The following is a 14,215-nucleotide window of genomic DNA, read 5'->3' on the forward strand; positions in this document are numbered from 1 at the left end:
AAGTGTTTATATTTAACTTAGGCATTGGCCTTTCTCTTTTAATAATGTTTTCTTTTTCATTATATGATCTCGAGCCAAAACTTTTTTAAAATAAATTTTCAATATCGCAATTACATTCCGAATCGCTAGCCACGATATAAGGGCTAAAATTAAAAATAAAATTATAAAAACTTACTTGGTGAAATAAAATGTGTGGTGGATATACATACCTGGTACAAAACATTCTTCAATTGTATGAATATACTTTTAAAGAAAATTATAATTAAATATAACTTTGTAATGAAACGTACATGAAAATAACATAAAATATTCTTTACTCTTTAAATCTTAACCACTTAGTCAAATAGCTCCCTACGAGTGGAATCAGAGACGGTCCTGCTAGGTGTGCGGTGTGTACTGTACATGCACGCGGGCTGCCAAATCCCGAGGGTGCCGATACCCTCGGGATTTGGCAATGTCAAATGTTTCTTTTGTCGCATCACTAATATACCTCAAAAGACGCGACAGGGTTCTTGTAAATTTTAAACGTTTCTCACCATAGCTGTAAAAATCTAAATTTGTTAAACGTAATAGTCTTTTTTTTCTAAGTAATTCGTTTTAGGACCAGTTGTCCACAGAAATTTCCAAAATTTACAACTTTTCGGTCACTCTCATTGAACTGGAAAAATTTCTGTTCTGTTCTGTTTATATTACGTCTAATATTTCGAAGAAATCAGTCCCCACTGTACTCGGCTAGAGATTGGGTCGGTTAAGCTTTTAAGTACAATTTCGGCTCTTTCAGCAGGGTTTTATTTATGCCCCTAATTCCTTGATTATTTAACTTCTTCTTAGGTAGAAATAAATCGAAACCGGTTACTTTGTACTCGAATATTTGTAGTCTCGGGAAAAATGGAAAGACAAATTTTTATGGCAAATGGATACATAAATCGTAAATTTAAGGAAAATGAATTCTAGAGCTTTTTCTGTACCTTGTGCATCTCTCTCATTCATTAAATTTAGTTGTAAATTATGCTACCAAAGTAATAGTTAATTTTTTAACATTATACAGGAATTGTACACGTTTTTTTCTACATCCCCTTAAAGATGGGATATACGAAATCATAATATCACTGGTTTAACATTGAAATCTGCAAGTAATATAAAATCAGAAAGCGTAATAAAAATATCAAATATTTTAGTGGATTTTTTTAAACTTCTGTCAACTATACAGAACTATCATAAAAACATACCAGTAAATTCTTATCGGTTGGGTTAAGTTATAAATCTACTCGTGATTCATGTAATCGGGCGAGGGCGGCCAAATATCTAGCGGGCAGGCGGCTAATAGCCCAGAACCGATCCTGGATAGAATTGGATGCGTTATACGTGTAGCATCCACCCTAGGCTCCCACCAGATAAACTGGGTGAGGTTGGTGCTCTGTAAAGCGCATTCGCGAATCTGGCTTTTTGGATGCTGGCAATACGGTGCATCCACTCTGCCACTAATATTCGAATATACAATAGTGATCTTATCTTTTTTTTCATGTGTAGTATAGAAATTTGTAATAAGATACATAATACTGTTATAATAAAATATTGTGCGATTATTTTCATATAATTCAAATTAATATGTATTTATTTTTTAGAAAATACAAGGGAAGCAGCGCATCCACCGCTTCCAATGACAGCACGCCACTGGTAAATTGAGACTAACATATACACGGGAATAGGATAACATGTTCCAAAGTTCCTTTTCTATTAACCAATAATATATAGAAAAAATTTCTATTTAATGATTTAATTTTATATTTATAACACTGTATACCATTTTTTTTTTTAAACTGACTATAAAGCCTTATTAACATATAATTAACACAAAATTAATGAAAATTAAATTTTTATTCCATATTTTCTTTGCTTATTGAAGAAATGATTTTCATTTTTTCAAATGAAAATCTTTAGTCACTTCTGTTACTAACTTCTTCAATATAAGTTTTTTCTATTTACATATAAAAGACATTGATAATAAACAATGTTAAAAACACTGGATTCAGTTTTTGCGAAGACCGACAAATCTAAGGACATGGTCTGTATGACTAGGGAAACAAAAATGACATTCTAGACTTTATTAATAGTACAGAATGCACCCAGGAACCTGATAGTTATTTCAAAAAGATACCGTGCAAGATTCTATGCATGTCCACTACTACTCTAGCAAAAACACTGTTCTTCTCCAAATCAATGTATCTGCACTGTCTCCACATATCTTCATATATGCAGAGACCCACAAATGTGATTTTCTTTCAAACTTCTTTCTCCAGTTTCTACTGTTATTTATTATATTTTATTTATAAAATAATAACCCCACTAAGAGGCCTTTGGTGAAATGCATTTGGGAAGCTTGTTCGTAATGTAAATAAAAGTTTTTTCTCTGCAAATTATTTTCTTTCTTTTTATACCTTTTTTAACGTTTTTTTTTTTTTGGAAAAATTTTATAGTCATTATTGATTTAATGTTTTAAAAATTGAGGTTGTATATTATCCAAAAAGTCAGAAGAGAAAGAAAAATATAATTTTTTTGTATTTTACATTTACGTAAAAAGAAGAAAAGGGAAAACAATATTTATTTACTTCAATATAGCTTTATGAAATAAAAAGATGGAAGTAAATGCATAAAGCCAAATTAAGACTTTAATATATTTTCATTTAGTTTGTTTGAAAACTTCCTATTATTGCATTATTTTTATTGGCTTTTTAGGACTGGTGCCAATCTTCCAGTTTTCTATATAAACAGTCTTTCTTTTTACATAGATTTTTCAAGAATTTTACTATGCAAAAACAGAATTAAGTGTAATAAAAAACTGAAATATAAATGAACATAACAAGAGTTATGTGATAAATATAAAAATAGCAGAAGCCTAATTTTAGAATAGCAAACTAAACAAACATATTACATAACAGATTTAAGTATTCAAATAATGAAAATGTTTTAATTTATAAAAAAAATAAATATTCTAATTAGTACAATTTATTGTAAAAGTTGGCAATTATGACTATAACATTATAAAAATTTTAAAAAATATGGATTATTTACTTTTAAACAGCACAATATTGCAAAATAATAATCTAAAATATTTAAACCATCAATTTTATAATGTGGATAATTATTTCATTTAACAAGAAAATCTTTATTGGTGTAAATTGTAACATAAAACCAAAAATAACATATTTTCAGTGCAATTAAATTGACATTGTGTTAGGTTCATATTATAAAATATACTGAATATTTGGTTCAAACACTACTCTGCTTCAAAACAGGCCCTTTCTGAGTTCACACACTTTTCCCAGCAATGCTTCTATTGTTGAAAGCATTTTTCAAAGTCATTTATTGGGATCTCCATCTGGCACTTTGTTAGATTAGTCTTGATTACCTCTGTGTCCTGAAATCTCTTTCCTTTGAGTGACAACTTGAGTTTGGGAAATAACCAAAAGTCAGTCAGACCCATGTCTGGGAAGTAAGGAGGCTGATGAATCTGTGCAATACTCTTTTTTGCATAAAATGTTTGATAAATACAATACAATCTGTGGGCAGAAGCATTGTTGTGATGAATAAACCAGTTGCCAGACTGTTGGCTCTTGCACTTAAAAAAAAAAGAAAAAAAAAATTAACATGACCTTCACATTGCTGCATGATTGTTTTGCCTTCTTTGGCCATGGAGACCGTGGCATTTTCCACTGGGTGATTATGTCTTTGTCTCAGGGTCATATCTGTAGACTCCAGTCTCATCTCTGGTTATATTGTTCATGAAATCAGGATCCATCATGTTCCACCAAAGCATTAATGCAATGCTAAAAGCATTTACATGCAACTATCATAAGTGCCTAACAATGACTGCAGAATAAGTATGCTAAAATTCATATTGTAGGGTCCAAGGTCAAATGATAACATAGACTCCTCCCCAGCTTGCAAATATAATCAAACTCAGTTATAATGAGCATTAAGGAACCAGCACGATTTTCTCATTGTAATTGTTATATCCATTAACAGTAGTGATGTAACTAGAAGAGAATGGACAGCTGCTTTGGGCACAAACACATAGGGGCACCCTGTGGGCAGCAAAATTTGTAGCCTAGTTATGCCACTGATGTTTATTAAATCTATCTTGTATTTTTTATGAAACCCGTATCTTTTTCATATTGTTGACTTGTTAAACACTGACAAATTTTCATCATTTTTCTTTATTTAGTTGGGATGTTGACTTCTTTGCATTTTATTTGATGAGTATTGCCATTTCTGGTTTTTCTGATTTAATTTGTATTTTTTATGAAACCGGCAATACTCATCAAATAAAATGCAAAGTCGTCAACATCCCAACTAAATAAAGAAAAATAAAGAAAAATTATGAAAATTTGCCACGTGTCTTCAAAATACACTATAAAGTCAGTGTTTAACAAGTCAATATTAAATCTATCTTTTAATTCTAAACACGTTGATAGATTCAAAAAACAAATACAAAAAAAATTATTTAATTATATTATACTGTATTTTTATTAATATCATATAAACTACAATATAATTGATATTAAACAATTTACTTTTTTGTTATTAAAGATGACACTAATTAATATGCCCAATTTCAGTTAGTCTTTTTATCTACAAATCTTAAAATGATTGTCTTCTTTGACAGTATTGACATTATGGAAAAATAAAGCAAAGAAAATTTTCTACACATTTTGCCATTTTTAGTACCACATTCTAACTCATGAATAATTTCTAGTTCTTCATAAATCAAGAGATATTTTCTTTTCTTCATAGACATCTTTCTCACGGAAGGATTCATTTCTAACTGTAGTATATAGTAATTTTACTATCATAGCGATGCTTAATTAAGTAAATTAGCAGAGTAGGGCCAGAAGCTAGTCAACAAAGAGAGGAATGGTTTCCAAAAAGAAAGTTAAAGTGATAAATAGGCCTATAATCCAGGCAGGTCATAAAACTAAGTAAGTTACCCCTTTTAATTTTATCTCTTTCAAGAATTCAGTACTGAATTTCTTAGTGCTTGAACAATTAAGAATGTTCATATGTTTGCATAGCTACCAAAAATTTGCTCAGTTTATCCATAAAGTATGCTCATTATAACCATGAGAAAATGAAATATGCATAAATTAAAATTGTTACAGTGTTTTGCTCATTGTAACTGTGAATTCCAAGTTTGACCGTACTTGCAAAGAAAAAAATACGGTAAGATAGTTTTTGATCAGGCTTAATATATACCCACCACATATATTACAACACGTCCAATGTTTTTCAATTAAGAATGTAAACTGATCATTTTTAACATGCTAAAAATTTACTTGAATAAGTGAATTCAGCATTTCTTTCATACTAACAAACATGCTGAAAAATCAATCCAGAATCATTGATATTTTACATTTTCATTCGCAAAACTGAGTTTGAGATCATAAGCATTTTGTTGTAACAACTAATTAGTAGAAATAATGGTTTGAACCATTATTTCTACTAATTAGTTGTTACAACAAAATATATTCTGAATTATTTGAAGCTTATTAGAGAATTATTAAATGAATTTGCTAATGAATTCATGGCTCTGTTCTTTTTTAAAATCTGATTTATATTTCCTGGTCATTCACTTATTACTATTTAAAAGTGTATTTAACAACCTTACATATGTAATTGTTATAGAATAATCAGCACATTATCATGATTGTTTACAAGCATCAAATTAATCTTTTTGATAGCTTTATATGGATTAATTTACCATACTAATAAATATGAAACTCTTTATCAACAGATAATAGTTTTATTTCACGGATTATGGCTTTGGTATATAGAAAATTGGAGCAATAACTGTAAATAGCCTTATGTGTTGCGTAATAGCATTGGTAGTTATTGTAAAAATAAACATAATGCAATTCATGTCAAATATATCAGTTGTAATAAGATAATATGGATAGATTTCTGTCACGAACAATATGATTGGCCGAAAAATTTTTATTGCAGCGCAAGCATCCAATCACGTTCACTCATACAAGAAATTGAAAATATATCATCAATAACGTCGAAGTAATCAAATTCATATCACATTCTCGCTGTTGTCAATAATTTAAAAGCTTTCTAAATTAATTCATATATTCTCTCCTTTTATAACTAACCGTAATGATAAGAAATTTATTATAAAAAATTTTTTATATTTACTTGTATATTTCTGTTGTCTTTCTTCTTGGAGGTCTTCTGCGCCATCTGTCGTTTAAAATACTGTATTATTATTATTATTTTTATTTTTTTAATATTGATAAAATTTAAACAATTTATTTATAATTATATTATTAATGTTATTTTAAAAGTAAAAAATATTTCACTTTCAAAAACATCAGAAAATTAAGTTTTTCATTTTATTGAGTTTGGTAGCGGATTGAAATTAAGCTTCGGTGCAAAAATTATAACATTCCTATTCAAAAACTTTATAATTTTATGTATAATAATGTAATTTTACATATAGAAGTATATTCTTGCTACACTTTCTGGCATTATCTAATGCTCACACTATAGTGCAGGGCCAAAACTGTGCTTAAGTCGTTAGAGCCGTAACTAGCCATTCCTGTGCCCTGTGCAAGAATTTGCATTTAGGCCCCTTAATTTATTTGGTTTTGGGAAAATAATGAAACAAATACATTACAATAGATTTTTAATAAGATTTATTTTAATTGAATTATTCTGGCTTTCATTTCAGCGAATTCATTAATTACACCTTTATAATTAATGTATTTAACGATATTGTATTCTATTGAAATAATAGAAATATTGGATAATCGTTCTTGTCCGATAGTTGATCTTAAATAATTCTTTATTAAGTTTAACTTGCTAAAACTTCTCTCGCACGAAGCAATAGAAACGGGAAGAGTTAGAAATATTCGAAGAGCGACATTAATATTTGGGTAAGACTCAATTAAACCAAAATCATAAAGAGCCTGTAGAATATTAAGCGGAGATACAGTTTCTATATTTTGTATAAGAGTCGTTACTTCAAAACTAAAACTTTCAATTTCACTTGTGAATTCGTACTTTTTTAAATTTTTGCTGTATTTAATAGCGAGATCTGCAGCCGATTTTTTTTAAATCAGCAACAATCGTGTGTTATAAAGACGAGCCACGGAGAAAGCAAAAATCGTCACAGATAGTTTTCATTTTTTTCATAACGCCAATCTATTTGACACAATAGAGTGCCAAGAACACTGTAAATTTGTATTTTAAATAATTTTTCGGGTGTCAAGTTACTTCCTTCATCTGACGTTTTATCTATTTCCATTATCCAGTGGCGTAGCGTGGGTGTCAGCCGCCCGGTGCAAAGGAAAATTTCGCCGTCCCCTTATTTAGGTATTTCAATTTAAAAGACTAGAATTCAGTTTCGTCACAGAATAAGTAATGAAAAATCCCGTGCTAGTGTTGCCACCTTTTTAAAATCGCCGACCGGGACGACAGGTGAGGTTTGTTCGAACAGAAGTTCCTGACGCATGCTGGTTCTAAATCAGTTACAGTTAGCGACTAGGGAGACTTGGGTAGGAGTAACGTAAGTAATCTAGATGACTTAGCTCTATTGGATATTGGAGGTGTATATGAATACGAATGATCCGTACAAGCAAAAAAAAAAACAACAACATCGACAGGTTGTGCACGATATCCCGGACTGTCCGGATGGTAACACTATTCCGTGTTCATTTCAATCGGTCCGAATCGTAGGTGCGACGAAAATATGTGATGAAATGGTTCAAGTTTTTACAAGATATTATTATTATTTATTGTGAAATTTTGCCGCCCCCTAAAAAGTGCCGCCTCTGCCGCCCCCACTACGCTACGCCACTGCCATTATTTTAACTTTTTTTTTTTTTTTTTCGTTTATTAAGAAATCCCTTTTCTATACTTTTTGGTTTGTTTTAAGAATATGATCAATAATATCATCTGTTAATATTGTTGCCATAAAGCTATATCATTTATTATTTCCATGTATCTTTATATATCTTTATATATTTATTGGGCTATTTCCAGTGGCGCGCCGTGACATTTGATGATAGGGAAGCTGTGTTTCTGTAAGAAGCCGACTTTCAGGGGCAATTAATTAATTGGCGCGTCATTGGTGGTCAAGGGTCCATTAGTATTCGTTTATTCGATAAGCCAGTAAAAACCGTAGACTTCTCTAAATGTATTTTAAAATCACAATTACATTCTGAATCGCTAGCCACGATATAAGGGCTAAAATTAAAAATAAAATTATAAAATCTTACTTGGTGAAGTAAAATGTGTGGTGGATTATACATACCTGGTATAAAATATTCTTCAATTGTATGAATATAATTTTAAAAACAATTATAATAATTAAATATAACTTTGTAAAGAAACGTACATAAAAATAACATAAAATATTTCTTTACTTTTTAAATCTTAAAACAATCCACACAGTCAAATAGCTCCCTACGAGTGGAATCAGAGACGGTCCTGGTAGGTGTACAGTACGTGCATGCATGCAAGCTGCCAAATCCCGAGGGTGCCGATACTGGTCAATGTCAAATGCTTCTTGTCGTATCATTAGTATACCTCAAAGAACGCGACAGGGTTGTTGAACAGTACATTTTAAACGTTTCTCACCGTAGCTATAAAAATCTAAATACAATTGTCCCTCGATAATCCGACAGGTATGGGACTAAAGGTGTGTCAGATTACCAAAAGTGTCCGGATTACCGAAAATAATTACATATTTCGCATTGTTTTGCTAGCAGTAACTTACAATATTCTCTACTCCAACTGTTTGAACAGAACTGCTCACATAAAACACACGAAATGTGTGTCATCTAGTAAGAATTGGATGGGGAGATTCACATCGCGACATGCTTCTGTGCAAGCAGACACGTAACGGGGACGGGTACCTTGACGGGAGGTGCGTCGGACTACTGAGCATGTCAGATTAAAAAACGTCGGACTATCGAGGGACAACTGTACGTTAAACTTAATAGATTGTCTGCCATTTATTTTCTAACTAATTCGTTTTAGGACCAGGTGTCCACGAAAATTTCTAAAATTTACAACTTTTCGGTCAGTGTCATTGAACTTGAAAAATTTCTGTCTTTATTACCTCTAATATTACGAAGAAATCAGTCCCCACTGTATTCGACTAGAGATTGGTTCGGTTAAGCTTTTAAGTAAAATTCAAGCTCTTTCGGCAGTGTTTTATTTATGTCCCTAATTCCCTAATCTCATAATTATTTAACTACTTCTTAAGTAGAAAGTTACTTTGTACTTGAATATTTGTAGTCTTTGGAAAGAAGTGGAAAGACAAATTTTTATGACAACGGATACATAAATCGTAAATTTAACAAATAAATAAATTTTAGAGCTTTTTTTGTACCTTGTGCATTTCATTCATTAAATTTAGTTGTAAACGATGCTGCCAAAGTAACAGTTCATTTTTTTAACATTACACAAGAATTGTACACGTTTTTTTCTGCATCCCACTACAGATGGGACATACTAAATCGTAATATCACTAGTTTAACATTGAAATCTGTAAGTAATACAAGATGGGAGAGCAAAATAAATAAATCATATATTTTAATGGATTTTTTTAAAACTCCTGTCAACTATACACTTTTTCTAAGTTATCTGTTTGGAAGTTCCTGATAAAATAAACTAAGTGATTTTTGGTAAAAAATTTTTNTATATTTTAATGGATTTTTTTAAAACTCCTGTCAACTATACACTTTTTCTAAGTTATCTGTTTGGAAGTTCCTGATAAAATAAACTAAGTGATTTTTGGTAAAAAATTTTTTCTGTAAATCATTTTATAGATTTAAATATTTGTTTAAGCGCATGAAGTAATTCTTCATTCAGAACACCATTTTTTGGCTTGATATTTAAATAGGATTATCACATTTTCATAGTTTCGGTAAGGCAATTCTCCAATCACGGATAAGTGTCCCGCATCCTTCGTTTATGCATAGCTGTTTTACTTTGAGAGGTATAACCGTAAAATCATAGAAAATGTAAGTATGTAATTTATAGTATTATTTTAATTTCTCGTCAATAAAGTATGGTTATGAAATCACCAAAAAAGCGCGCGTCATACTTTTTCTATTATGCCTTTTATTTATTGCATACATGCTAGTTACATGTGTAGACAGGACACAATGGCGAAAAGTGATTCGGAGCCGATGTATTACATTACAAACATGCAGACCACGGTTAAGAGGTGTTGTGCCGAACCTAAGTTGTAGTGTTATTCAGATGCCGGTAATATTCTACCAATTTTGTTATATATAGTATCAAAATTGATCCATTTATAAAGGAATTCAAAATTTAATTAATGCTTAAAGAGAGACAGACATTTTTACAGTAAATTTTGACAATTACTTTACAATTGAATAAAATTTTCCAAATTCAGTATGAATTTCTCGAAGAGAAGCATCGAAATTACTTAAAGTACTTGATAATGATAAATTTTTATCATATAAATCCAAACAAAATATCGAGAAGGAGTTTCGAGTACAAACTTTTTGCTCAATATGTTGAGCAAAACAAAAAAGGATTCGGAAGCCATTGAACTTTTCTGTAACTTGCGTATAATTTAAAAAACGTTAATCAAATGTTTTTAAATTTTCACGAAACATGGAATTTTGAAAATAATTTAATGTTTGTATTTAATAAATGTACTAAATATAGATATATATCTTTAAATTCTGTTAATCACAATTTCCTTCATTATCCAGTGATTGATAATTTTGTTTAATTAATAGTCATCCAGTCGTACTTGAAATTCAAGCGATGGAACAAAGCTGTGAATTTTCTGCGGAGATATCTATAATCGGGAGCATCTTCGAATTTTAGACTTCTACAATAGCGCAGATAATTGGCAAATTCATCGGGAAATCCTCTGCATAATGTTTCGATAGAAGTAGATGCTTTCTTTTCGAAGATTCTTTCGTTCATTTGTTTGTTAGTTGCAGCAACTAATCCATCCCAAGGAAGAAATCCTCGAATGAAATATATTAAGACATAGCCCAAAGATTCCATATTATCGCGGCGTCGACTTTGTTCAATTCCTGAATGAACATTTAGGCTAACGTAACGAACTGTTCCTATTGAATTTTTACCTTCTTTATACTCGATATGTTTGTCATCGAATTTATACATTTTAGATAACCCAAAATCGGTGACAAATACTCTTTTACTGAATCGATTTAGACCCATCAGAAAATTTTCGGGTTTGATGTCTCTGTGAATAATATTCTTCGAGTGGATGTACTGAAGACGGCTAATTAATTGATCGGCTAATAGCAACACAGTTTTAATACTAAATCTTCTTCCGCAATAATAAAATAGATCATTGAGGCTCGGACTGAGTAAGTTCATGACTAAAGCATTATATTCTTTATATTTTCCGAAACATATAATTTTGGGAATACCATATCCTCCTTGTAAGGTATTATAAACCACATACTTGTGAGACCTGAAAGGCCCCTGGGTCTAAATCAGTAATTTTATTAATAACGTTAATATTTTGTTATAAAATATTATTTCGTTTGGGTGAGAAAAATGACGTTTTAGAGTGGGAAAAATAGATAACAGATGTTACTTCCTTTCACAGAAGTTAGAACATCCTCTGTTTTTCCCTTATCTGCGAAAACTCTCGCTTTGATGGGAAATGTTTACCCCTCACATATCCCCCTTTCCATCCGTTCTCACGGGGGAATCTTGGCATGATGATTGGTCGCCGATCGTGACATATAGGGGAAATTTGTCCGAATTCGGGGAGTTCAGCGACAGATCTGGAAGCGTCCAAACTCCACACATTTTCCTACTGATGACCAACGCCCTTCGACGAGTCACATAGAATTCCCGAGTTAGCACTTAGAGATTATACTTTGATTTTGTGCACATATCGATCTCCTATGGAAAGAAGTAAATGAACTTTATCTCCAAAGTGTCCCTTGCCTACAGAGAAGAAGACGAACGACAACTAAACAGGTTGTATGTTTTATAACGATTTTGTGAGCTCTTTCTCTCGATCGCGAAACGGGTATAGTATAAGTCCATGCCTATATCGTGTATCTTAATTGTCATATTTATATCCCTCGTTCATTGATATTTGTATCAGTTTTACTTATATAGAATCATTAAATTACTCTTGTTTGTTTTATATAAGATATGCCTCTGAATTTGTGTCCGAGTAAGATCTCATACGCGTGTTTGTCCGCGGATCGATAAATTGACAAACTGATGTCAGCCCTGACGAGCATCTGGACTTCACAGTTCAGATCTACTAGCAATTAACGCTCTCCTATAAAAAGTAAGAGAACCGATCTCACGATCGCGTGCCCGTAAGTGGCGTACCTCTGATTACGTCCCCGGCTATCTCACACTCAATCAAAAGTTGCGAGCGATTGAGAGTAAAAGGTTCGAACTTAACTGCAACTTGCTCCCCATTTTCAGTATTTAATCCAAGGTATACGTCTCCAAAAGATCCACTGCCTAGTTTATTCATTATACGAACATTATATGATATTTTTTTTATCGATACCTTCGAGTAATATAACCGATTCCATTGTATTCAAGAGTAGATTAAAATTTTCAAGTTATAAAATTATTTTATCCGTTATTTGCGAAAGAATATAATTATTGTTTTTGACTATTGTTAGCAAAATAACAGTGGAACCAACGAGAACATCGAAACGAAATTTAAATTGTTATTAAATTTGCTTATATTTGCATTTTTTAAAACTCTTTCTGCCCTGTGGGTATTAAGAGGGCCTTTTTTCAAGCCTATCGTGGGTTTGGACAGGTACACAATAGGTGAGTGACGAGACTTGACATACAGACTACTTCCGAATAATAGAACAAGTACCTAAACATTATCGACCAATCCGGACCAAGCCTTCACTTCTTGAATAGTCACGATCATCACCACTAACCATTAGCTACTACAGTACTATTTATCAACTCACCTACGAAGTGTAAACACTTTCTCTCTCAGTTCGGTGCGCTTTTACGCATAGACTCTCCCACTAATTCTATTTCCTTGTAAACCTTTGTTATTTAACGGTTTAATGCGTTGTGGAGTGCGTTACTTCCGGGGATTCCCTGCCTCTCTAAAATTTCTCTCCATTCCTTAATCCGTAAAAGTCTTACATACATCCGCTCGCGCGGTTCCAAGCTCCTTGTGAGCCTGAAAATCACAGGTGTTCTCAGACCTGACCCCAGGGGCTCAGCCGTCCTGTTCACAATATTTTAACTATGAAGATTATTATGTACTTAGAAAATTTGTTTAAAATTATTTCTGATGCTACTTTTAGCTAGGATCGATGTATCATTAAGATGGGACACGGTCAACTGTGCAACAGTAGGTGGGTGATGGTCAACTGGCTATTGCAAAGTGGGTGCCGGATATCTGGATTACAAAGTAATAAATAGATCTACAATACACAAATAATAGACAAAATAAATTTTTATGCTTCAATTAGAAAAAAATTATAGACCTATAAATTTCCTCCATCGTTCCTTCATCTCGAGAACGGAATTAAGTAGATGAAAGTCAAAGACCAAATATGGAAACCATATGAGCAGGAGGCCCGATTAACTTTAAACCAACGTCCAATGAAAACCAGAAGTTATGTTATTTCAATTCAAAGATTTCCCCCGGAAGGTGTAAAATAGAATGATAGATGACCGGCACGACTTTATTGTTAAAGGAAGACGTATGATGTACAGGAGAAAGACATTACTAATTTGAGTAGAGAGCATATTTCAAATTAAAGAAATTAAAAATATAATAAAAAATTGCAGCCCGGGCTTGCATTGTAACGATGTCACAATGCTGGGCTGCAGTATAAACGAATAATTATTTAATTGCTCGTTTCTTTATCAAAATCCCTATAGTTTTCATTGATTTACTACCCGGTAAACTTAAATATTTTTTAGAAGAAAGTTAAAAGAACGATCTAAACATAAAATTTGATAAATCTCGCTTATAATCAATCTCTCTTTATTTTTATATTGCGTAGAATTACAAAATTGTATAGAAGTTATATTGGATTTTCCGTACAAAAATAAGTCAGCTAGTTAATAAATATTTTCGTTTATATCATATATCACCTTTCACAGAAGTTAGAACATCCTCTGTTTTTCCCTTATAAGCTTCAAAAAAATAATAATAATAATAAAATAAATAAAT

At 31.7% G+C, this 14,215-nt stretch overlaps 2 protein-coding genes across 3 annotated transcripts in view; both read right to left on the reverse strand.

Annotated features, from left to right (window-relative positions):
* LOC111623199 overlaps positions 1–6,237 on the reverse strand; it is a 29,945-nt gene extending 23,708 nt beyond the window's left edge. For both annotated transcript variants that reach the window (XM_023365692.1, XM_023365691.1), the window contains exon 1: positions 6,196–6,237. The gene's annotated coding sequence lies outside the window, so the exon portion shown is untranslated. The remainder of the gene's footprint in view (positions 1–6,195) is intronic.
* A 3,686-nt stretch (positions 6,238–9,923) lies between these two features.
* The window catches only part of LOC111623223 (casein kinase I-like), a gene marked incomplete at its 5' end in the record, with an annotated part of 5,819 nt that continues 1,527 nt past the window's right edge, over positions 9,924–14,215 (reverse strand). Inside the window, 3 exons of the mRNA XM_023365720.1 lie at positions 9,924–10,030; positions 10,788–11,494; positions 12,408–12,537. Of these exons, the coding sequence (XP_023221488.1) occupies positions 9,924–10,030; positions 10,788–11,494; positions 12,408–12,537 (944 nt within the window). The remainder of the gene's footprint in view (positions 10,031–10,787; positions 11,495–12,407; positions 12,538–14,215) is intronic.

This window comes from Centruroides sculpturatus, unplaced genomic scaffold (assembly GCF_000671375.1).
Source record: "Centruroides sculpturatus isolate CEXI.00-Female unplaced genomic scaffold, Cexi_2.0 scaffold8, whole genome shotgun sequence".
Lineage (NCBI taxonomy): Eukaryota > Metazoa > Arthropoda > Arachnida > Scorpiones > Buthidae > Centruroides > Centruroides sculpturatus.